The 24,184-nt window shown below is 40.1% G+C and overlaps 1 protein-coding gene across 2 annotated transcripts in view; it reads left to right on the top strand.

Moving 5' to 3' along the window:
- The first annotated feature begins 1,299 nt into the window (after nt 1–1,299).
- The window catches only part of enpp2l (ectonucleotide pyrophosphatase/phosphodiesterase 2-like), a 41,571-nt gene continuing 18,686 nt past the window's right edge, over nt 1,300–24,184 (top strand). For both annotated transcript variants that reach the window (XM_030740759.1, XM_030740758.1), the window contains exons 1-22: nt 1,300–1,635; nt 3,594–3,699; nt 4,762–4,911; nt 6,370–6,495; nt 6,580–6,640; nt 7,362–7,459; nt 7,689–7,768; nt 7,993–8,112; nt 8,504–8,559; nt 9,829–9,894; nt 12,791–12,863; nt 12,977–13,085; nt 14,060–14,185; nt 14,278–14,309; nt 14,446–14,573; nt 14,898–14,976; nt 19,352–19,439; nt 19,659–19,825; nt 19,985–20,042; nt 21,235–21,374; nt 22,404–22,545; nt 23,534–23,611. In XM_030740759.1, coding sequence (XP_030596619.1) covers nt 1,618–1,635; nt 3,594–3,699; nt 4,762–4,911; nt 6,370–6,495; nt 6,580–6,640; nt 7,362–7,459; nt 7,689–7,768; nt 7,993–8,112; nt 8,504–8,559; nt 9,829–9,894; nt 12,791–12,863; nt 12,977–13,085; nt 14,060–14,185; nt 14,278–14,309; nt 14,446–14,573; nt 14,898–14,976; nt 19,352–19,439; nt 19,659–19,825; nt 19,985–20,042; nt 21,235–21,374; nt 22,404–22,545; nt 23,534–23,611 — 2,101 coding nt within the window. In that variant the 5' untranslated portion in view covers nt 1,300–1,617. The remainder of the gene's footprint in view (nt 1,636–3,593; nt 3,700–4,761; nt 4,912–6,369; nt 6,496–6,579; nt 6,641–7,361; nt 7,460–7,688; nt 7,769–7,992; nt 8,113–8,503; nt 8,560–9,828; nt 9,895–12,790; nt 12,864–12,976; nt 13,086–14,059; nt 14,186–14,277; nt 14,310–14,445; nt 14,574–14,897; nt 14,977–19,351; nt 19,440–19,658; nt 19,826–19,984; nt 20,043–21,234; nt 21,375–22,403; nt 22,546–23,533; nt 23,612–24,184) is intronic.

Here is a 24,184-nt window from a genome sequence, read left to right as displayed (position 1 = left end):
AAAATTTCAGTCACTAGATGTGCAAAGCTGGTGGAGACATACCCTAAAAGACTTGTAGCTGTAATTGCAGCAAAAGGTGGTTCCACAAAGTATTGACTCAGGGGGGCTGAATACTTTAGCACACCACACGTTTCAGTTTTTTATTTGTAAAAAATCTTTTGACTCATGTATAATTTTTTTTCCACTTCACAATTGTATACCACTTTGTGTTGGTCTTTCACATTAAATTCCAGTGAAATATATTTATGTTTGTGGTTGTAATGTGACAAAATATGGAAAAGTTCAAGGGGTGTGAATACTTTTGCAAGCCACCGTAAATAAAATTGAATTGAACTGAAATACTGAAGGTTCTGGCTGAAACACTGCCTTTTCTCCATGGTGTGTGAAGAGAAAATCAGCTATAGGGAATATTATGAAATGTGAAATATGAAGCCGAAGAAAGCATGTCTGAGGAGTGTGAATTTCACACAAACAATGCCAAAAAAAATGAGCTCAGAACAGAAAAAAAACAATAAAAATGTATAAAATAATACAGCTTAATATACGTCTTTGACTAACTAGGCGAAATCATTAAGAACACTTCTGGTGGTGTTCAGTTCAACCTATTTTGGAGTTATGAGGCAATATGAACAGTTTTAAGGAACTTTAGATTTTCACAAACCCTAGTTGTTCATTTCAGAGAGCTGCTGGCCGGTATTTTTCAAATGTTTTTCTGTATTGTATGGCCATGAATAAAGACTCAAAATAGTATGAAAATGGGACTAAGCTGTTTTGTCTTTCTGAAGTATCAGCTCACAGTCACTGTGTATTGCTCACATTTCACCACCAGTTATTAGGCAATGCAAAGCATTTGATAAGTCAGCATACAGTTCTTTGAGCTCGGCTGGGGACTTTGACTGAAACTGGTGCAATATTTCTCAGGAAAATTCAAAACCGTTTTGTTATGCAATGTGTCCATGCAGAAGTTTATTTGATTTAAAACAATCACAGCAGCTCGCTACAGAGACTTTTAAAGATCAACTGTCAGTGATTATTAGGACCAAGTGTAAAGTTACATCAGCCCACATAAGTCAGGGCCATTTAAATTGCCCAGCAAAACAAAAGCAAAACAAAACACCATATTCCTTTAAGACAGTCAGAAAACGGTTGAGGATCAGAGATTATACAAGTCTTTCTTCTCCCTGTGACTGCCGCCCCCCCAGTCCGCCCCCTCCCCTCTCTCTCTCTCTCTCTCTCTCTCTCTCTCTCTCTCTCTCTCTCTCTCTCTCTCTCTCTCTCTCTCTCGGTGATCAGTTCAGTGCTGCTGACTGTGTTGGACTCCGGAGCGTCACCCCGACCTGACGCACTCTTGTACCAGAGCGCAGCTGTTATCATTACTTCATCTCTTATTGGATGAAGACCGAGAGAGGGGCAAAGGCAAACAAGTGGACAGAGAGAAAGCGTGTTTGAGAGAAGGAGAGAGAAAATTGGAACCCAGCGCTGTGCTTCATCGATCTGCAGAGGTGCACTGAAGACCTTCTGTCGGACATTGGCCACATCTGATCTTTCGGGATTTTTTTTTTTTTTTTTTTTTTTTTTTTTAGGGGGAATGCCAAAAGTAGATTCACTCTTTGGAAAATGCTTCTGGAAAATTTGGTACGGTAAGATTGTGACAGTCGTGTCGCTTAATTTCAATGTTGTTTTGTTTTATCTTTCATTTTAAGCCTTCCCAGCTCCGCCCCGCCTGCCCTCTAAACAAAGATTGCACGGCTGCAGAACTGATATATCGAGCTTTGAGCGAGACAGTTGCTCTTTGCCTCAAGATGTTAAACCTGGTCCATTACCTTAAGAAAGAAGAGATTATATAACTCTGAGGAGTATTATCAATTATGCAGCAGCCGTGACCGCTGCTGGTATTTTTGGTGAGACTGACGGACAAGATGTACGATGGTGATGATGGATAGCCTAAAACAGCTCAACAATGACAAATTTGTTTACCTGTGGAAGGTAAACGTAAGCAAAAGCTGTAGGTTAATGGTTATACTATGGATTACTCACGTCTCCGACTTTCACGACATGTGGGTTTGATCACCAGCATCACTATTGTTAACACTGATTTTAGAATTAGTTTAATTAGAGTCCTAGAAGTCAATATCTTAATGGACTAATAACGAGAAATATTTAGCATTACCTATATAGTGTAATACAGGTATTGCGATTTTTTTTTCAAAGTTAAATGATATCTGAATTACTTACTATATATAAATGTGATCAGTTATTGGATGCCTATAGTGTCAAAAGCACTGGGGTGTAAAGAGCACACCTGTGCACATTTTTGCCAAGTTGACAAAAAATATCCAGTGACCAGACACATTTGGACCTAAAATGAGCTACGTTGGACTTTCATAACTCAGTTATGGCACTGGCAAGTGCTGTGTGGGCCTGATAGGGCCCAGAAATCACAACATCTGGCCCATATAATATTGACAGAGAGGGCCAAACAGAGTCCCCCAGAGTCCAAACTGTCTGTCAAGGCCAAATGTCGTCCATAAGAGAACCACAATCACTGGACCAAACATTCAATTCAAAGATTTATTTGGTGTTCTATTTATGGTGTAGCTTCTGTTTATTAATGTAAAATTGCAAATAAACTGAGTTTTATCATACACTAATTAGTAGTAATAAATAAAATAATGAAAACATTCAGAGAATCAAGAGAAATCTCTTCAGCCAATGGAAAAGAATGAAAAAGTCTTTTGGTTCTGAATGCACACTGACAGAAAACTGTGAAAATGTGAATCAGATTTTTTTATTTTCTTGTACGTCAAAGAGAAGAAAGATCAGAGCACAGTTAAAAAGTTGACAACGGCAATTATATGTATGTGTAAAAGTGCACATGGTGAAAAACAAAACAAAAACACTGCTGCATAGGTTTGTAATTGTCCACTGGCTGTTCCACAACACTGTGTGGACAGGAGAGAAAAAGGTTTAACTTTGTGACAAAACTGAACAACACTGAGTGAAAAAAGACACTTCCACACCAACACCAGAGCTTCACCCTAAGTGTGAAGCATGATGAAGGGAGCATCGTGTTTTAGGGCTAAATGCTACTGCAGGGCTCAGCTGTTTTTCTCTCCTCAAGGTGGGCAAAGGTGATTAGATGTGGTGGTTAAAACTGCATCAATACATTTCATGGGAGAATGTCAGGACTTACCCTAGCTTAGATATTGGCTGACGCAACAAAGCAATGAAGTTTACAACAGAGTTGTAACAGAGACAATTCATGTAATTCTATGGCATGACCTGGAAAGGGCTGTTCAAATATTTCTCCTATTCAGAAATCTTGGTTCCAAAGTGTTCACAACATTTTTCTTACAACTGCAGTGATACAAGAAGTGAAATTACACAGTTCTTAACTCAGTTCCTTGCTGCTTGTGGACTATATATTTTAACATGAATGTTTATCTGTATTTTGGTAAACATCAACACTAATAAATTGTTATTGAGCAGAATACTAAGGTTGTGTTAGCTCCAGACCTGCTCATAAGCCTGACCTGTGACCTTTAGGAGTGGAAATGTATTAAAGAAAAAATATGGTCTCTGGTTTTCTGCAGGTAGTGATTGTGCTCTGTCTGTGGGGTACTGATGTCAGCAGAGCTTACGTGTTTCAAGCCAGCCGACCTTCAGAGGGAGGCGACAACCCACCACCTCCTATTAAAGGTGAGAACTGACTCAGTGTCTTAGCAAAGTTCATTCAGAGTTGTTGAATTAAAAAAGAAGTCTTATTTTTGAGCTGCGGACTGAAACGACAACACTAGTGGTGGAAGACTTGTTGTTAGCATTTTGAATAAAATTACATTGATTTTGATGTTTAGCATGTAAAATGCAATGTTATCAGCTAGCTAATAAAAAAAAAAACACTCAGAGCTAAATTAATAAAATACACAGCAAAACAGATGTTCTAAAAGGCACCAGCACCCCAAATATATCTTAAAAATCAACTTCAGTGGCTTGAATTAGCAGAGGTGAGGTCTAGCAGCCAGATAGTGGCTACAGGCTTTGACATTTGTCTATCAGTATTTTGCCTCCTATTGAGGCAAACCTTTTAAAAATGTAACTGTAATTCCATTTCTCAAGTTGCGCATATTTATATGAGAATCTGGAGGACTGATTTAATCACCAAGTTGACATTTCAGGAAATGCACTTATTGGTATACTTCCATCTTGGCTTCATTGTTTGATGCAGATTTTGTGTATTTTCTTGGCCAATGCTGGCAACAGATATAGTGTTATATTTAGCTAATTTTATGAAAAGAGTTAACAGACATAGGTTTAAATCTGAAGTTTTATACAAGCAGTTCAGGTGATCATTGCGCAGCTCTACAGTTTCAAATAGGAAGGTGTGCGGTGAATTTAATTAAGTTCTGAGAGTCAATAGTATGTTATATTTATAAGTTTTGACATGTAAAATCCAGATCACACAAAAATGATTGTGTTAGGGAATTGAGAAAAGTTGTATGATATGAAGAAATATATCAATTTGTTACTGCCAGTTGAGACTTAAACAAAGACACTTCTCTTTTAATTTACTGAGCTCTAAATGGGAAATCAAACCAGAACTTATGAAATGTTCAAATTTCTGCACTGGGCATTCTTGATCTTGCTTTAAGGGAGATAAAAACATTCTATATGAGAATTTTTTATAATTATCATTAATGTTTAAACTTTGTAGCTGGGCATGTTTACAGTATTTGTGTCTCACTGTGCCCCTTCTCCCTGTAGACATTTCAGAGTGGGTCAGCTCAGCAGGCTCCTGTAAGGGGAGGTGCTTTGAGCTAGAGGTGGCCAGCCCTCCCGGATGCAGATGTGACAATCTCTGCAAAACCTACTACAGCTGCTGCTCTGACTTTGATGAACACTGCCTGAAAACAGGTCATTCTGATACAGCTTTGTTCACTTCTCTCTTTTATTCTGTTCTCTCCAAAGATTTTGCCTATTTTGCTTATCCCGTCTGTGGCTCATGGTCCAGAACTAATTGCATCTTGCTGAAACTAAGTAAACTAAACTTTTAACTAAACTTTTAAAAGTGGTTTAGAAATGTATAACAGCACAAAGAAGCAATATCTACATATGTGTAAGGAATATAAACTTAGCACAAAAAGTCAATAATTTTGTGTTTGGTTGATTATTTCTCTGTTGTAACAATGCTTCATGGCAATAAATGTTATGCTGTTGGAAAGCCTGTTTATTTTCCCATAAATGGTGTCACATTTGTAGCTTATTCTGCTATTGACTCTTGTTTTGAGCTTCTGGTAAGACAGGTGCTGACAATCAGGCTTGTCATCATTGAAGGCAATTTAAGTGCAGAGACATATGCAAGATGAGATGTAACTAGTGCCACAATCTTGGACTGAGCTCTATCCTCCAAGATGACCATGCTCACCCACACAGAACAGGATTTATCTAAGACTACCTTCAGTATTTGTGAGTCGAGAGGATGTAATGGCCTGCCTGCAGTCCTGACCTCAACCACAATGAACACATTGGCTAACTTTGGGGTGGCTGTAGCTCAGTAGGTAGAGCAGGTCACCTACTGATCGGAAGGTCAGCGGTTCGATTCCTGGCTACTCCAGGCTACATGCCAATGTATCCTTGGGCAAGATACTTAACCCCAAGTTGCTCTCCGACCGTTCTGTCGGAGTATGAATGTGTGTGAATGTTAGTTAATTAAAAAGCACTTAGCTTAGTAAAAACATGGAAGTGCTTGTATGAATGGGAGTGCATGGGTAAATGTAAAAACGTGTTGTATAAGCGCTTTGAGTGCTCTGACTGAGTAGAAAAGCGCTATATAAGAACTAGTCCATTTACCATTTACTTGTGACAAAAGCTGGCTGAAGAATGGGTTGCCATCCCACAGCAGTGAGACCAAGCTGGTGACCAGCATGAGGAGGAGGTCATTGGTCGGAGGTGTTGTGGCTGTCTGGTGGTTCTTCCACATGCTACTGAGGCTCCTGTTTGTTAATGAATAAATGTCTTGTTTCTTCAATCATCCAATACAATAAGTGACACCAAACAAGAGTCTATAGTAGAATAATCTGTTTTGCATTGGCAGAGAAGACTTGGCAAGTTTTTTTGTAAGTGCTATAAAGTCAGCCTTGCTTGGATCTTGATAACTGAAGCAATATTGTAGAGGAGAGTGGATGAGTGGACTAGACTGAAAAAGGCATACAGGAAACAGTTACTTCAAGTTATTGCTGCTAAAGATGTTTCTACAAGCCGCTGAATGGTGTGGTAAACTTAGCTTTTCATGTGATTGCATAGAGTTCTGTGAAAACTTTATTTTTCACACAACTGTATATTCGATAAACCGACTTCCTCTCTATGTTTCAGAGGGAGGTTTTGAGTGCAAACCAGATCGGTGTGGGGAGGAGAGGAAAGACAACCATGCCTGCCACTGCTCAGAGGACTGTTTGGAGAAAGGAGACTGCTGCTCCAATTACAAATCTATTTGCAAAGGTACGTTTCATTATTATTTTTAACAGGGCCACACGGAGATTAAATTTGCTTTGAAGTATGTAATGACTGTAGTTTCCTAATAAGGTGAAACTTCATGGCTGCAAGGAGACTGTGAGGAGATCAAGAGTCCTGAATGCCCTGCAGGGTAAGGTTGATGAGGAATTCCACTGCAGATGCATATGCACTACTTGAAAGAACCCATATTGTTTAGGTGACTTTAGGTACACATGATGCACCTGAATATGTGCACATTTGCACAATCCAGTCTCACATGGACAGCCTCAGAAAGTTGTTTTCTGCTTTTGACTTTGTATAATGTCATACAGAGGGTCCCTCCCTATTATTGTCGTCACAGGCACAGAGCTGACTTACAGAAGCCCCACTCGTGTAGAAGAAACTTGGCTAAAGCCACCAACAAACAGAAGATGAGCTGAAGAGCTACTGCAATCCCAGTAAAAGATAAATTTGTTTGAACTGGGAATCATGCAAAGCTACTCTAGTAAAGTCCCAAAATAAAATAAAAAACTCCTTTTTACACACAAGCTGAGGCGTGTCCCTAGGTTAAAGGGTTTTATGATGAGGTTGTATAACTCATGTGATTAAGAAGAGGCAGAACAGTGCTTTTCATGACTACTAGTGGTACTCCAGAGGATAACTAAATGAATAAAAAAGCATAATGGCTGCTTTTCTTTCTTTGAAACCTGAAGCAACATTTTGGAGGATAATTGCAATTGGATGAGGTTCACAAAATTACTAAATCTTTTTTGAGTTTTCATTTCTTATTGCAACTTCATGAACCTTAAATTTTCCCTTTAAAGTTTCAAAAACTGCAATTTCATGAACTTTGTGATTCTTGTGCTTCTCAGCTTCATCCGTCCCCCTCTCATCATGCTCTCTCTTGATGGGTTCCGAGTCTCCTACCTGAAGAAGGGCCAGTCTGTTATTCCAAACCTTCATAAACTTAGTATGTTTTCTTTCCTTTCTTCTTATTCTTCTGTATTTAAATGCAGTTACCATGGTTGTAGAGTAACTAATTTCTGTATATCCATGATATACCATTGCATAGTGTAAGTCAGAATATAGCCTGATTGCAAATGACTTGTATCATCTTGTGAAATGCAGATTTCAGAGCTTGACTTCACTCTTTAAAATATAAATTTTAGTGAAAAGTTGTTGTTGTTGTTTCCCCTCAGAAACATGTGGTACATCTGCACCGTACATGCGACCAGTCTATCCATCAAAAACATTTCCAAACTTGTACACCTTAGCAACAGTAAGTGATCTAGCATATTGTATGAATGGTTCATGTTTGAAGTTACAATAAATCAGGACTGTTAATGAGTACTCTGGCTAAAAGCTAAGTAAACACAAAGGTTTGCCAATATGTTCAAAATGCTCTCATAGTCTGCTCAGGTTGTGACTCCGTTGTAGGACAGATTTTTTAAAAAAACCACTAAATGTAATGGCAGGACATTGCTCTGTATGATCTCTCAACAGGGTTTGTACCCAGAGTCCCATGGGATTGTGGGAAACACCATGTATGATCCAGACTTTAATGCCACTTTCACCCTGCGTTCCAGAGAGAAACTGAACCACCGGTGGTGGGGTGGACAGCCTGTGAGTACAGTCTAGAGTCCAGTATGTGGCTTGACTAAAAACAGTTTCAACTCTTAAAACATAAACATACATAAACATAAAATTAAATAAAAAACAAACAAACAATCAAACAAACAAGCAAACAAGAAAAAAAACAAAAAAACGTGCATTTGAAAATCTTGATGTTTGTGTTGGAGCATACATTTGTAAGCACCCAAAATCACAGTCAAAATCTTTTGATACATTTGCAAATATTAACTTAATTTGTAGATTATTTAATATACATTTGTGATCATTTTGTGAATATTTTCTCACCATAGATTTGAAGAACTTGAAGTGGTGTGTGAAGGACACACGTATCAGTGGATAAGAGAGATGTTTCCAGTCATCTGCTTTCTTTTCTGTTTTGCAGATTTGGATCACAGCAGAGAAACAAGGAGTGAAACCAAGCACGTTCTTCTGGCCTTGGTACTTAAGTTAGTACTGGAATGTTTTTCAGTGGTTTTGGATTTACAGTGCTACCCCACTGAGGGTCACTGTGTGACTTCTTCTGAACTGCTTTTTACATTCTTAATACATTTTGTGTTCGTTTTCTTTAAATGTTAAATGCCTCAGTCAGTTAAATACACTTACTCTATATGACCAGTGGTGGGATGTCACAGTTCATCTGTAAGGGAGCATGTACACCAAAGTGTTTTTCCTTTTTTCAATCAGCAGATAATGCCAGGCACTCATCTGAAAACACCCAGCTGAGAGTGTGTGAGAGTGCTTTGGAGGAATTTTCTTAACTGAGACATTTTGGTTTGTACAGAATAAATAAATTACAAAATTACAAAAATAAAAAAAAGCCAATTTGCTCCAATTGTAAAACATTGCCAAAGTACTCATGGCTCAGGGAAAAAAAAATGTTTCGCTCTATACGTCTCCTAATATACTGGCAGGTTAGTTAAATACAGATACTAAATAAAGGAGAAATGAAATGAGTGTGCTGGTGAAGCTCTGGTTCCTCATGGTGGAATCTTCTTTGTCTTACTTGTACTTGTTCAATAAGACAATGACACACGGTAATACAGTTGAGTGTTTCTGTATTGATCAGGAGGAATACTGAAGGAATGCAAAAGTAGTCCAGTAAAAAAAAGTCACTATGACCTTTCTGGGGATCTGTAATGCTCTATAGCTGATCTGGTAGCTTAAAAACTCTTGAAGATTGACTGAAGCAGTGAGGATGCTAATGGGGTATTCGGGTAGAGAGTAAAAGATTTTGCCAAAAGTATTAAAATGTAACATGTAAATAACATGAGGTAACAATGCTTCTCCAATGCTTTGTACAGTTAGCTAAAAACTGCAACACAGAAGTATAAAAATAAACTTTTGATTTTGATGTCACCCAGCGACCTTAGGCTGAGCTTGTCTGACATATACAATGCAGACAGGTTCGTGTCAGCAAGCATTCACGTCCATGACTGAATGATCACGAGGGCTAGAGAAGATGTGCGCTAGTCACATCCTGAGACTGACAGACAATGGCACAGCACACACAGATGCGGGACAATACCCGCTACACAGTCAGTCACAACAGAGGCCACTGACGAGTCAAAGTTTAAGTCACTGAGATCTGCTGATTTACATTCAAGCCAAGAGTCTCACTTATTTGTTAGTATAAAAAAATTTCATCATCACACTGATTTTGTCATATTAATATGCACATTTTAATCATCAGTTGATTTTTGTTTTCAGGGTGATTACTCTTGAAAGGAGGATTTTGACCATTCTGCGTTGGCTGCATCTGCCTGATGATATAAGGTGGGTCGATATGTTTTCTGGATATTACTTAACCAACTGAACAACCAACCAACCAAACAACCAACCAACCAACCAACTACTCCAGCAAACAATCAAAAAGTACAGGTTGACTAATTACACAAATGTTGACCGCTACATTTAAGTGTTAAGCATTGAGTTAGACTGTTTTAAGCACCATTTCTTTTAATTTAAAGTATATTTTTTAGCACACTTAGATCAAAGTACCATACTAAAAAACTCACATGCCAACAAAAAAAAAACTCGGTGCCCCATTTGCTCATATGTCATATATAAATATTAGGGGTGGGACTTTAACGCATTAATTTCGATTAATTAATTACAGGGAAAATAACAAATTAAAAATTTTACTGCATTTTAATCGCACTTTGCACCGTGGAATGTTTCTCAGTGCACGAGTTCCAGGCATACAGATTATATCGACGCACGATGTCGAAAATTCAGGGGCCGCATCCTTCGAAGGACCCGGCCCACATAGATGAGTCCTTGGCAGACAACAAAGACCGCAAAGGCCGGAAGTGAGCAGCTAGCCTTCATATCAGCATCGTCTGCCCTCAGCTCTGCGTAGCTCATGTCGCCCAGCAACCGTGAGTGCGAAGCACAGCTGTGTAAAAGCATCTGGTTAAACGGAGAACGAACTTTTTCTCCTTTTTGTGGTTTAATTTTCCATCCATCCATCCATTCTCTTCTGCTTATCTGGGGCTGGGTTGTGGGGGCAGGAGCCTAAGCAGAGAAGCCCAGGCTTCCCTCTCCCCAGCCACCTCCTCCAGCTCATCTGGAGGGACCCCAAGGCGTTCCCAGGTCAGCCGAGAGATATAATCTTCCCAGCGTGTCCTGGGTCTACCCCGGGGCCTCCTCCCGGTGGGACATGCCTGGAACACCTCACCCAAGAGGCGGCCAGGAGGCATCCTAATCAGATGCCCGAGCCACCTCAACTGGCTCCTTTCGATGTGGAGGAGCAGCGGCTCTACTCTGAGCCCCTCCCGGATGGCCGCACTCCTCACCTTATCTCTAAGGGAGAGGCCAGCCACCCTTTGGAGGAAACTCATTTCTGCCACTTGTATTCGCGATCTTATTCTTTCGGTCACTACCGAAAGCTCGTGACCAGGTGAGGGTAGGAACGTAGATCGACTGGTAAATCGAGAGGTTCGCTTTTACACTAAGCTCCCTCTTCACCACGACAGACCGGTGCAGCGTCCGCATCACTGCAGAAGCAGCCCAGATCCGTCTGTTGATCTCCCGCTCCCTTCTCCCATCACTTGTGAACAAGACCCCGAGATACTTGAACTCCTCCACTTGGGGCAGGAACTCATTCCTGTGCCAGAGAGGGCACTCCACCCTTTTCCGGCTGAGGAGGCCTCAGACTTAGAGGTGCTGATTCTCATGCCGGCCGCTTCACACTCGGCTGCGAACCGTTCCACTCCGAGCTGGAGGCCACCCCATGATGAAGCCAACAGGACAGCATCATCTGCAAAGAGCAGAGATGAGACTCTGAGGCCACCAAGGAAGAAGCCTTCCGCCACCTGGCTATGCCTAGAAATTCTGTCCATAAAAATTATGAACAGAATCAGTGATAAAGGGCAGCCCTGATGGAGTCCAACACCCACAGGAAAAGAATCTGACTTATTACCGGCTATACGGACCAAGCTCTCACTGTGGTTGTACAGAGATTGAAGGGCCCGCAACAACAGGCCAGACACCCCATACTCCCACAGGACCTCCCACAGGATACCCTGAGGGATGCGGTCGAATGCCTTCTCCAAGTCCACAAAGCACATGTAGACTGGTTGGGCAAACTCCCGCGCACACTCGAATATCCTTGAGAGGATAAAGAGCTGGTCCAGCGTTCCGCGACCAGGATGAAAACCGCATTGTTCCTCCGGGATCCGAGGTTCGACTAACGGACGGACCCTCCTTTCCAGCACCCTGGCATAGACCTTACCAGGGAGGCTGAGGAGTGTGATCCCCGAAAGTTGGAGCACACCCTCCGGTCTCCCTTCTTAAAGATGGGGACCACCACCCCGGTCTGCCAATCCAATGGCACTGCCCCAGATCTCCAAGCAATGTTGCAGAGGCGTGTCAACCAAGACAGCCCTACAACATCCAGAGCCTTCAGGAACCAAGGAGTTGTTTAACTGCCTCAGTGACCTCACCTCCAGTGATGGTCAAGTCATCTCCCTCGTCCCCAGGCCCTGCTTCCACTACAGAAGGCGTGTCAGTGGGATTCAGGAGGTTCTCGAAGTATTCCTGCCTGTCTTGTCTACACAAATGTGTGTCGATGATAACCTGTGTCTATGCAAGCAAGTCTCTTCAAAGTAGTCAGTAATTGCTCAAAGCTAATTGTCTCAGTTGGTAACAACTATGAAAGGACACCAAAGTACTTTGTTGGTGTATTAGAATATTTAAATCACTATGCAGATATAAATGTGACTGAACCAGCATTCTTCTGCAAATTATATTACTTCCCACCACTATATGCCTTCATAACTAACAGTAAATATATCTTGTCTCTTAAACTGTGTCAATAAATTAGCATGTACTTTTCACATCCATCAGCAAATATTTTAAAATTACTCAAGAATGATAGTGTTAGTGAGTGTCAGTGATACCGAAAGTGTCTCCATGAAAGAAGCTGTTGATTTAAGTATAAAAGAGCCAGTTTTGGGTCAGTGAAGGGGCCAGAAGCTGAGAAGTGTTGTTACAGTAAGCTGTGACTGCAGGAGAAGTAGGTTTTTGTGTTTCTTTTCTCATTGAGAGTTCAGGTGAGATACTTGAATTCACGCTAAAATAACAAGATCAGTTTAAGTTTTTAAAAAAATCTTGTTTAGTCACCACTGTTCCATGAAAACTCTCTCATGGTAGAATGCTTTTGTTGCAGGCCGTATGTTTATGCCGTCCACTCAGAGCAGCCTGATACCTACGGGCATCGGATGGGGCCACTCAGCAGTGAGGTAAATTCAGCCTGAAGATGGCGTGAAAGTGTGCGTCACTGGAGGCAGGATTCATATATTTTATCATTAATCTGTCCAAAAAAATGTATATATATTTCGTGTATTGTTCACAGCTGGATAACCTTTTGAAGGATATTGACAACATCATCGGCCAACTCATGAATGGACTGAAGCAGATGAACCTGCACCGCTGTGTCAATGTCATCATTGTAGGAGATCATGGTATGATCTCCACAGAAACCTGTTGAATTTAGAGGTTTTTGTGTAATTAAACTTTTTTTGAGGTTCTTGTAAATATAGGACAACTATAGTCATATCAAGGTGCCTTAGCAAGAGAACCCCAATGATTAGACAGTCCTCTATGAGCAGCCCTTGGGAGGAGGGACTGCTTTTAAGGAGAAGTGCTTAGTGTATCTTGGGAAGTTTCCCAGCAGCCTCATCCTGTAGCAGCATAACTAAGTGATAGTTCAGGGCCACCTGATCCAGGTATTTAAACTGGGAGCTGGTTCCGCAGGAGAAGACCCCGAGGACCCTTAAGACTCTGCCTCCAATTCTACCTTTAGAAACTAGGAAACACAAGTAAGCCTGCAGTCTGAGAGTGAAGTGTTCATAAAATCATATTTTATTCCAGAGGAAGTCTTTACAATATTGTGGTGCTTGATCATTTAGCAAGGATTGTAAATTCAAATCTGGATATTACAGGGAGCCAGTGCAGAGAAGCTGTTAGTCCTTGTTAGTACTGTCACTGTGACATTTTGGATCAACAGAAACCTTTAGCTCAGCCTTGTAATAAGCAGTTATGATGGTCTTATCCAGAAATATTTTTACACAGAAAAAAAAAATTGATTATCTTAAGGACATATCTTTGTCAGAAAATGACTTCACATTTCCTCACAGTAGTTCTGGAGGCCATTGTGAGTAAGCATCTGGTTTTCATAGTCCCTATTAAAATTGTTGAAAGCGACACATGTCTCTTAAAAGATGTTTGTTAAATTCTTCAGTTCTTTCAAAAACACAATGTTCTTTCACTTGCAGCACACTTTCAGTGTCAGCAAAAATTTCAGAGGCAGAGATTTTAAAACCAAATCTCTCAACATAAGCAGAAAATGCATTTTTGCATAATTTGTGTTCATTTGAGGTGTGTTGACGCTGTAATCATAACAAAAGAAGCCACAAATGTCTTTTCTATTTCTCAGGGATGGAGGAGGCTCACTGCGACAGGACAGAGTTTCTCAGCAGCTACCCACTCAACATAGACGAGATCACGCTGATCCCTGGCTCACTGGGCAGAATTCGACCCCGCAACCCAAAATCTACCACATGTAAAACAAAAGATTTAAATAGCAGGCTGTGACAGATGCTCTTTTTTTTAGCTATAAAACATGCTTTATATTCCTCATATTTCCATTTCCAGATGACCCAAAGGTTGTGGTTGCAAACCTCACTGTAAGTAACAAAAGGCATAAGATCACAATACAGATATAAAATAATCTGAGACATGCAGTGGTGGCTGTGCTCATCTGTTTGCAAGGGGGAGAGAGAGAGAAGTTCAGGTCATTCACCTCTGTATTTACTGTTTCAGTGCAAAATGCCAACTCAGCACTTCACGCCATACCTGAAGCAGCATTTACCCAAGAGGCTTCACTACGCCAATAACAAAAGGATCGAGGATGTCCATCTGCTGATGGAGAGGAAGTGGCACATTGCCAGGTAACCTTTGATTCTAATCTGCCACAAGCGATTTTTTTTTAAATATCAGTACATCATTTCATCAGAGGAAAAAGTGAGACCATTATAGAAGAAACTGCCAGTCTCCAGTAGCCCCTATCTGCAAGTTTAGCTTTCATTTATTTCTCTGGATTAATTTGAGGATTTTAAGTCGCCCAAGTTGCACTTATTTAGTGCTGAATTATTTGGTGCTTTTTAATTTAGTGCTGAATTTGAGGTCAGTTGAAGAAAGGATTTTGGAAAGTGATAGCTTCAATTTTTCAATATGTTATTTCAAGCAGTTTAGAAAAAATCTTTTTGTTTCAGGAAAATGCCAGAAAAACCGAGGACTCGATGTGGTTTCTTTGGTGACCACGGCTTTGACAACAAGATAAACAGCATGAGGGTACTGTACTGTATTATGTCTACTACGTGCTCTTTCTATATGTTAAAAGGCATCAGGCCTCCAGCTATGAAACTTTGTTTAGATACAGTGCTATGAAAAGGTTTGGGCACCTGTGATAATATTGATGATTTTCCTTTATAAAAATCATTGGTTGTTCAGATCAGCAATTTCAGATTAATACATCATATAGCAGACAAACACAGTAGAAGTGAAATGAAGTTTATAGGATTTACAGAAAGTGTGCAATAATTACTTAAACAAAATTAGGCAGGTGCGTAAGTTTGGGCACCCCAACAGAAAAATGACATCAATATTTAGTAGATCCTCCTTTTGCAGAAATAACAGCCTCTAAATGCTTCCTGTAGCTTCCAATGAGAGTCTGGATTCTGGTTGAAGGTATTTTGGACCATTCATCTTTCCAAAACATCTCCAGTTCAGGCAGGTTTGATGGTTTCCAAGCATGGACAGCCCGCTTTAAATCACACCACAGATTTTCAATAATATTCAGGTCTGAGGACTGAGATAGCCGTTCCTCTGCATGAATGCCTTAGTAGATTTTGAGCAGTGTTTAGGGTCGTTGTCTTGTTGAAGTATTGAGCCCCGGTGCAACTTCAACTTTGTCACTGATCATTCAATTCAATTCAATTCAATTTTATTTATATAGCGCCAAATCACAACAAACTGTCGCCTCAAGGCGCTCTGTATTGTGGGTAAAGACCCTACAATAATACAGAGATAACCCAACAGTCAAAACGACCCCCTATGAGCAAGCTCCCTTTTAACAGGAAGAAACCTCCAGCAGAACCAGGCTCAGGGAGGGGGGGTCATCTGCCGCGACTGGTTGGGCTGAGGGGAGAGAAAGACATGCTGTGGAAGAGAGCCAGAGATTAATATCAATTAATGATTAAATGCAGAGTGGAGTATAAACAAAGTAAATAAGGTGAATGAGAAACAGTGCATTATGTGAACCCCCCAGCAGACTAGGCCTATAGCAGCATAACTAAGGGATGGTTCAGGGTCACCTGATCCAGCCCTAACTATTAGCTTTATCATAAAGGAAAGTTTTAAGCCTAATCTTAAAAATAGAGAGGGTGTCTGTCTCCCGAATCCAAGCTGGAAGCTGGTTCCACAGAAGAGGCGCCTGAAAGCTGAAGGCTCTGCCTCCCATTCTACTCTTAAGTATCCTAGGAACCACAAGTAAGCCAGCAGTCTGAGAGCGAAGTGCTCTATTGGGGTGATATGGTACTATGAGGTCTTTGAGATAAGATGGTGCCTGATTATTCAAGACCTTGTATGTGAGGAGAAGAATTTTAAATTCTATTCTAGATTTAACAGGGAGCCAATGAAGAGAAGCCAATATGGGAGAAATCTGCTCACTCTTTCTAGTCCCTGTCAGTACTCTAGCTGCAGCATTTTGGATCAGCTGAAGGCTTTTCAGGAAGCTTTTAGGACAGCCTGATAATAATGAATTACAATAATCCAGCCTAGAAGTAATAAATGCATGAATGAGCTTTTCAGCATCACTCTGAGAAAGGATGTTTCTAATTTTAGAAATATTGCGCAAATGCAAAAAAGCGGTCCTACATATTTGTTTAATATGTGCATTGAAGGACATATCCTGGTCAAAAATGACTCCAAGATTTCTCAGTGTTACTGGAGGCCAAAGTAATGCCATCCAGAGTAAGTATCTGGTTTGACACCATGTTTCTAAGATTTGTGGGGCCGAGAACAAGAATTTCAGTTTTATCTGAATTTAGAAGCAAGAAATTAGAGGTCATCCAGGCCTTAATATCTTTAAGACATTCCTGCAGTTTAACTAATTGATGTGTGTCATCTGGCTTCATTGACAGGTAAAGCTGAGTATCATCTGCATAACAATGAAAATTGATGCAGTGCTTTCTAATAATACTGCCTAAGGGAAGCATGTATAATGTAAATAAAATTGGTCCTAGCACAGAACCCTGTGGAACTCCATAATTAACCTGAACATTGTTCTCAAGAATCTGCTGATATTGACTGGAATCCATGCAACCATCAACTTTAACAAGATTCCCAGTACCTGCAGTCGCCACACAGCCCCGCAGCATGATGGAACCACCACCAAATTTTACTGTGGGTACCAAGTGTTTGTCTTGGAATGCTGTGTTCTTTTTCCACCATGCATACCGCCCCTTGTTATGTCCAACAGCACCTTATTACAAAATGAAGCTGGCTTGTCCAAATGTGCTTTAGCAGACCTCAAGTGACTGTTTGTGGTGCGTGCGCAGAAAAGGCTTCTTCTGCATTACTCTCCCATACAGCCTCTCCTTGGGCAAAGTGCGCTGAATAGTTGAACGATGCACAGTGACACCAGCTGCAGTAAGGTGATGTTGTAAATGCTCTGTGGGTTGACTATGACTGTTCTCACCATCCTTCACCTCTGCCTGTCTGAGATTTTTTTTGGCCTGCCACTTCAGGCCTTAACTAGAACTGTGCCTCTGGTCTTTCATTTCACTTCCATCTCACTATGTTCCTCACAGTGGAAACTGACAGCTGAAATCTCTGAGAGAGCTTTTTGGATCCCTCCCCTAAACCATGATGTTGAACAATCTTTGTCTTCAGGTCATTTGAGAGTTGTTTTGAGGTTCCTATGTTGCCACTCTTCAGAGAAGATGCAAAGAGGAGAAATACTTGCAATTGGCCACCTTAACCCTTTCTCATAATTGGATTCACCTGTGTATGTAGGTCAAAGGTCAGTGAGCTTACAAAACAAAATTTGTGTTCCAATAATTAGTGCTAAAGGTATTCAAATCATTGAACCGATAACTTTCTGTAAATCCTAAAACTTCAATTCACTTCTCAAATATCAATGTGTTCGTCTGCTATATGATATATTTAACTGAAACTGCTGATCCGAACAACCAATCATTTATAAAGGAAAACAATGAAAATTATCAAGAGTGCCCAAACTTTTGCATATGAAGACTAATGAGGTGACACATAATTCTACAGGTGCTGTCGCATCACTGTAGAGCATGTAGAGGGATGGATCAAATTTGGCCTTATGAGTATTACCATCTTTGGTTTTTGAGCAGGACATCACCATTTTTGGATGAGAAAGTAGAGTGCTAAGTTATCAGGTATTGCAAGCTAGTTTGACTAGAAATCTCCATCCAAATGGGTACTTACACATATAGAGAAAGAATATTATAATTTCACTCCAAGAAGCTTTTTCCTCTCTTTTTTCTTTTTTCTTTTGCATGGGCTGTACAATTAACCGCACAGCAAGCCATATTATTTTAATATGCTCTAAAAAATAAAATACCAATACTTCCAGGACAGTGAGAAGGGTCAGTTGTCTGTGTAGATTCTCAGTTATCCAGGTCATAGTAGTCTCTGGAGCTTGAAAAAAGGCGACTGGACTTCTACTTGGTCAGTTCAGTGTCTGAACTAGGTGAGATTAAGCCTAGCAGGCATCTAACAGTTACTGTATAGGTAAATAGAACAGAAGTGGTTGAAGACAGAAACGTGTCGTAATAACACTTCTCACTACTCTTGGCAATGTGACAACATGTAATTTTGTACTTGTGAGGAATGACCTTTGAGCAGCAAGGCTTCAATCATTTCAGGCAGAAACAGTATTTTTAATATACTCCAAGTTTTGTTATTTTTATTTATCAAGGCTTTCATTTACAACGCTAAACTCAGCTGCCTTGAGAAACAAATGTGACCCAATCTGGCAGGACTATCACACTTTCCAAAAATGAAATAACCATTTATATATTATTCTTTATTATTATAAATATAATTATCATAATTATAATATAATAATCACCCAACAATATCCATAAATCCCAAATCTACACTAAAATCATATACCCATACAAACACCTAAAAATCCCACGCAAGTCCCCCACCCAGTTTCCTCCTTGGTCTCTCCCGGACCCATTAAATAGTGTTCAGACCCCCGTTTGCCTGAACGTGCCCTGGAAACTGCATGAGTTCATTACTCACACTTTTCTTAACCACATGATAATCAGTTACATTTGTAGCTAACATCATCTCTTTATCTTACAGCATCTGCCCGCTATACACTGAGAAGCTGCTCAAGTGCCCCGAAGACAGAACCACACAAATCATTAAAATGTTCAATAAATAATCAATAAATATTTAAGAGTTCTCATGTATAAATACTTTTCTTAATGTGCCAAAAAGTGCTGAGTCCTAACTAAAGTGCAAAAATGCCTGGACATGTTGATTAGATTAGATTAGATTAGATTAGATTAGTACATTTTGTAAGCATATTCATTTACGGGAGTTTATTTCACTGTGTTTGACTGTCTACATTTTTTGCATGCAGAAAAACATTTTTAAAATTTTATTAATTTTTTTACAGACAATCTTTATCGGCCATGGGCCAAGCTTCAAATTTCAGAAGATGGTGCCAGAGTTTGAGAATATAGAGTTATACAATGTCATGTGTGGTAAGAACTCTTTTGTTCTTCTCCAGAACATATGGTTTGTGTACTACCTAAAATAAAGGTACTGTAGTACCTTAACAAAACATACAGTTTGTCAAACATTACTGTATATAGACTGTTTTAGGAGAGTGCCATCACATTTCTTCTGCAAAACAATAAAACTCAATATAACTATTATATTTGATTCAAATGAGGTTTCTCTTCTGTTTGTTTCTGCTTCAGACTTGTTGGGGTTGAAGCCTGTTCCAAACAATGGGACACATGGAAGCCTGAATGACATGTTGAAAGAACCACCTTTCCAACCCAGTATGCCAGAGGAAGTCACACCACCGTCACATACATCTGCCTCTGAAATCAGCCATGATCTGGGCTGCAGCTGTGATGATGAGGTCAGTGGGAGACAGTAACACCAAAAAAAAAATTCTAATTTTTTTGGTGTTACAGAAGAAATTCTGCAACAAAAAATACACTGCATTAATGCAGAGATCTCTACTAGGGCCAGATAAAAAGACAACCAAGTAAGCCCATGTTTTGTCATTCTGTTTCAGAATAAAGTGGAGATCACTGGAACATTCACTCGCGCATCAGATGGGGTCTACAATTATAGTAGGTTTCTCTTACAATGTGATTTTTATTCTACATGTGCACACTGGAAGAGCTGTACTTGTAATAGAATAGAATAGAATAGAATAGAATGTCTTTATTGTCATTATACAGGATTTACAATGAGATTGGAGGGCCACTCCTGTTCAGTGCCATGCAATAGAAAGTCAAACTTTCTAAAATATAAAATATAAAGTTGAACTTCTAAAAATATACAGAAAGTAAAACAGTGTGTATAAAATATACAGAAAATAAGAGAATGTATAAAACTATATATGCCCTACAAAATAAAATAAGTGTTTAATTATAATAATGAAGATGGTGAGTATTGCACTCGGTGAATGAATATTGCACTAGTAGATGCATATTGGATATTACACAATATAGGAGTGATAGATATTGTTCAGTATGAATAATCTAATATTGCACAGAGATGTGAGTATTTCACAGTTAGAGTGGGTGAGTGTGTGAGTTCAGGGTGGTGATTGCTCTAGAGGAGAACCTGTTCTTGAGTCTGTTTGTTCTGGCTTTGATGCACCTGTAGCTCCTGCCAGAGGGCAGCAGGTCAAACAGTTCAAAGCCAGGGTGTGAGCTGTCCTGGATGACGATCCTGGCTCTGCTGAGGCAGCGGGAGGTGTAGATGTCCATCAGGGAGGGGAGAGGGCAGCCAACGATTCTTTGTGCTGTCTTGACTACCCTCTGAAGCCTCACCCTGTCTGCCTCGGTGCAGCTGCCGTACCATACTGTGATACAGTACGTCAGCAGGCTCTCAATGGATGAGCGGTAGAAGGTCAGCAGCAGGTTTGAGTCCAAGTTGTTCTTCCTGAGGACCCTCAGGAAGTGAAGTCGCTGCTGAGCCTTCTTGATAACAGCTGTGATGTTATCTGACCAAGAGAGATCAGCAGAGATGAAGACACCAATTATACAATTAAAAGCATAATTGGTAGCAGCTGAGGAAATATAACTATGTAACAGTACAGGTCTCGGGATTTTGCTTTTAATTGTATAATCTGTAACTATTTTATTGATCAATAGGAACTGCAATGGACAACTACATAATCACATGTAATGTCTCATGGGGAAATAACATAATTATGCAGCATACTAAATTAGTCTAGAATCTGAGAAAGAAATGTTTTGCCCTTTTTGTGCAAAATGTCATTCAAGGTATTGGAGAAAAACTTTGTATTTGCAGACAGCACCCAACTACCATTTGGTCGACCGGCAGTGATGTTTGACACTCAGTACAGTCTTCTTCATCATGTGGAGTTCATCAGTGGATATAGCAAAGAGCTAGCCATGCCTCTGTGGACATCATACACATTGCCACGACAGGTACACACACACACACACACACACACACACACACACACACACACACACACACACACACACACACACACACACACACGTATAATTTATTTCTCACTCCATCATATGTCAGTCAGCAGTGTTCTATGCTCCCATTGATTGTTCCTTCACTTGTTCACCTATGAGGTTATTATAGTTTAACTCAATACACTCCCACAAATAGTTATTTTGTCTGTTGCTCGAATTTCATTCCATGGCCTCTGGTCACTACGCTGCTAGTCCTCATTACACATTGCATGTTTATATATCATACAAGTATATCTAAGAATGTATCATCTGTACCTTTATATAAGGGATTTTTCTGTTAGCAGTATTTAACAAAAGTCTTGGCGCAGGTGGCGCAGTGGTTAGCACTGCTGCCTCACAGTTAGAATACCATCTAGAAGGCCTGGGTTCGATTCCACCTTGGCCCAGGCCTCTCCCTCTCTCTGTGTGGAGTTTGCATGTTCTCCCCGTGCTTGCGTGGGTTTCCTCCGGGTACTCCGGTTTCCTCCCACATTCCAAAGACATGCACTTACTGGGGTTAGGTTAATTGGCTAATCTAAATTGCCCATAGGTGTGACTGAGTGCGTGAATGTGAGTGTGAAAGGTTGTCTGTCACTCCGTGTTGGCCCTGCAACAGGCTGGCGACCTGTTCAGGGTGTACCCTGCCTCTCGCCCTATGACAGCTGGGATAGGCTCCAGCCCCCCCGCGACCCTTAACAGGATGAGCGGAAGCGAATGGATGAGGTGTGAGGTTGTAAAATGCTTATACAGCCATGTCACTGTGAATGTGGTGTTGTTTGCAGGGTGTGACAGTGGGTTTTTTTTTTCCCTTTAATGAAATCATCATTTAAAAACTGCATTTATATTTACTTTGGTTATCTTTGTCTAGTATGAAAATTTTCTTGATGATCTGAAACTTTTAAGTGTGACAAATATTAATAAGGAAGGGACAGATTTTTTCACGGCACTGTATTTTGTCTCATATGTTGTCATTTGTCTGTCTCACAGGAGGACATGACTCCTATACCAGATGTTTCCACAAGTGCTCAGTGCATCCGAGTTGACACCAGAGTGTCAGCTGATCACAGTCAGAGCTGCACCACCTACAGTCTGAACAGCCACCTCACCTACGGCTTTCTTTTCCCCCCAGGTAACACTGCAGGATGAACACACCATGCTCTGTGCAGAAGTATTCGTGTTGCTCAATACACATTGTACATGAAAAAAATCATAAAAATGGGATTTCCATATGAATAAGATTACTTTATTATAGTATATTATATAGACTTATTTGTCCGTCCATCCATTTACTTCCTCTTATTCAATTTAGGGTCATGGGGGCTGGAGCTTACCCCAGCTCCATAGAGCCAGAAGCAGGGTCCGCCCTGGACAGGTTGTCAGTCTGTAGCAGAGCTAATACAGAGACAGACAATCATTCATTCATACTCACATTCACACCTATCAGCAATGATAACCTAACCCCACTAACTGCATGTTTGGATTGTGGGAGGAAGCTCGAGTACCCAGAGAGAGCCCTTGTAGACACAGGGAGAACATGCAAACTCCACACAGAAAGGATTTGAGCTCAGGACCTTTTTGCTGTGAGGCAGCAGTGATAATCACCACATCATAAGATGCATTACATCTTATTTATAATGCAGATATTTTATATAATTTTATCTTTTTGCAAGTTTCAGTGAACAATAATTCCCTGTTTGAGGAACATGATGAAAGCCAGCCTTGACCACTGTAGTTGTAATCATTTCCTGAGCAACAGTGTAGAAAATAAAATTCATGACAGTATCAAGTAAAATCTTAAAGGATATGGCACCAGGAGCATTTCCAGCATTTTTAAAAAAATACAGTCTGACACAGGGGAACAAGAACCAGTTTATTACATTTATCACATCATTTGATTTAAGTTTATCTTTCCAAAGAGGTTAGAGAATGGCAGGCACTTCATTTGTCAAAACTCTGTAGTACCAGTGCTTATGTTATTAAACATGATATGACATTATTTTGACTACTCTGTCACAGTGTTTCTGTTGTGATTCTGCGATGCCAACATTTCAGATGAACTTGTTTGTGTATAAACAGTGGATGATGAGAAATTGTGATTCACATCTTTATGTTGCTAGAACTGGCAACTTCTCCAGAGTCCAGATATGATGCATCACTCATCACCAACACCGTCCCCATGTACCCTGCCTTCAAGAGTAAGTCACTTCACTGAAATAAAAAAATTCAAAATTTCAATTCAGTTTTATTTATATAACACCAGTTCACAACAGTAGTTACCTCAAGATACAATACAGTGTTACAGAGCAAGTAATTATACGACTGGCTGAATGGTGGGTAATCTGGAAACGTGTCATGTTTTGCCATAAAAAATAAAATAAAATAAAACAAAACAAAATAAAATAAGACCCTAAAGCAGTAACAAACATGAAGAATTTATATATTTATAATCATGGCAAAACAACAAGAATTTGCTTGGCTAGAAGCAAAATGTCATTTATTCTTGACATTTCCCCCCAAAAAACAAAAATTTATATATATATATATATATATATATATATATATATATATATATATATATATATATATATATATAAATTCCAGCTCGCCCCTACGGGCGGTCTATTTTACCCTCCAAGCTCGGGTCCCCTACCTGAGGCCTGGGAGCTTGAGGGTCCTGCGCAGTATCTTAGCTGTTCCCAGTATTGCGCTCTTCTTGACAGAGATCTCAGATGTTGTTCCAGGAATCTGCTGGAGTCACTCTCCCAGTT

This window comes from Archocentrus centrarchus, chromosome 11 (assembly GCF_007364275.1).
Source record: "Archocentrus centrarchus isolate MPI-CPG fArcCen1 chromosome 11, fArcCen1, whole genome shotgun sequence".
Classification (NCBI taxonomy): domain Eukaryota; kingdom Metazoa; phylum Chordata; class Actinopteri; order Cichliformes; family Cichlidae; genus Archocentrus; species Archocentrus centrarchus.
This window is presented reverse-complemented; position numbering and strand designations above follow the sequence as displayed.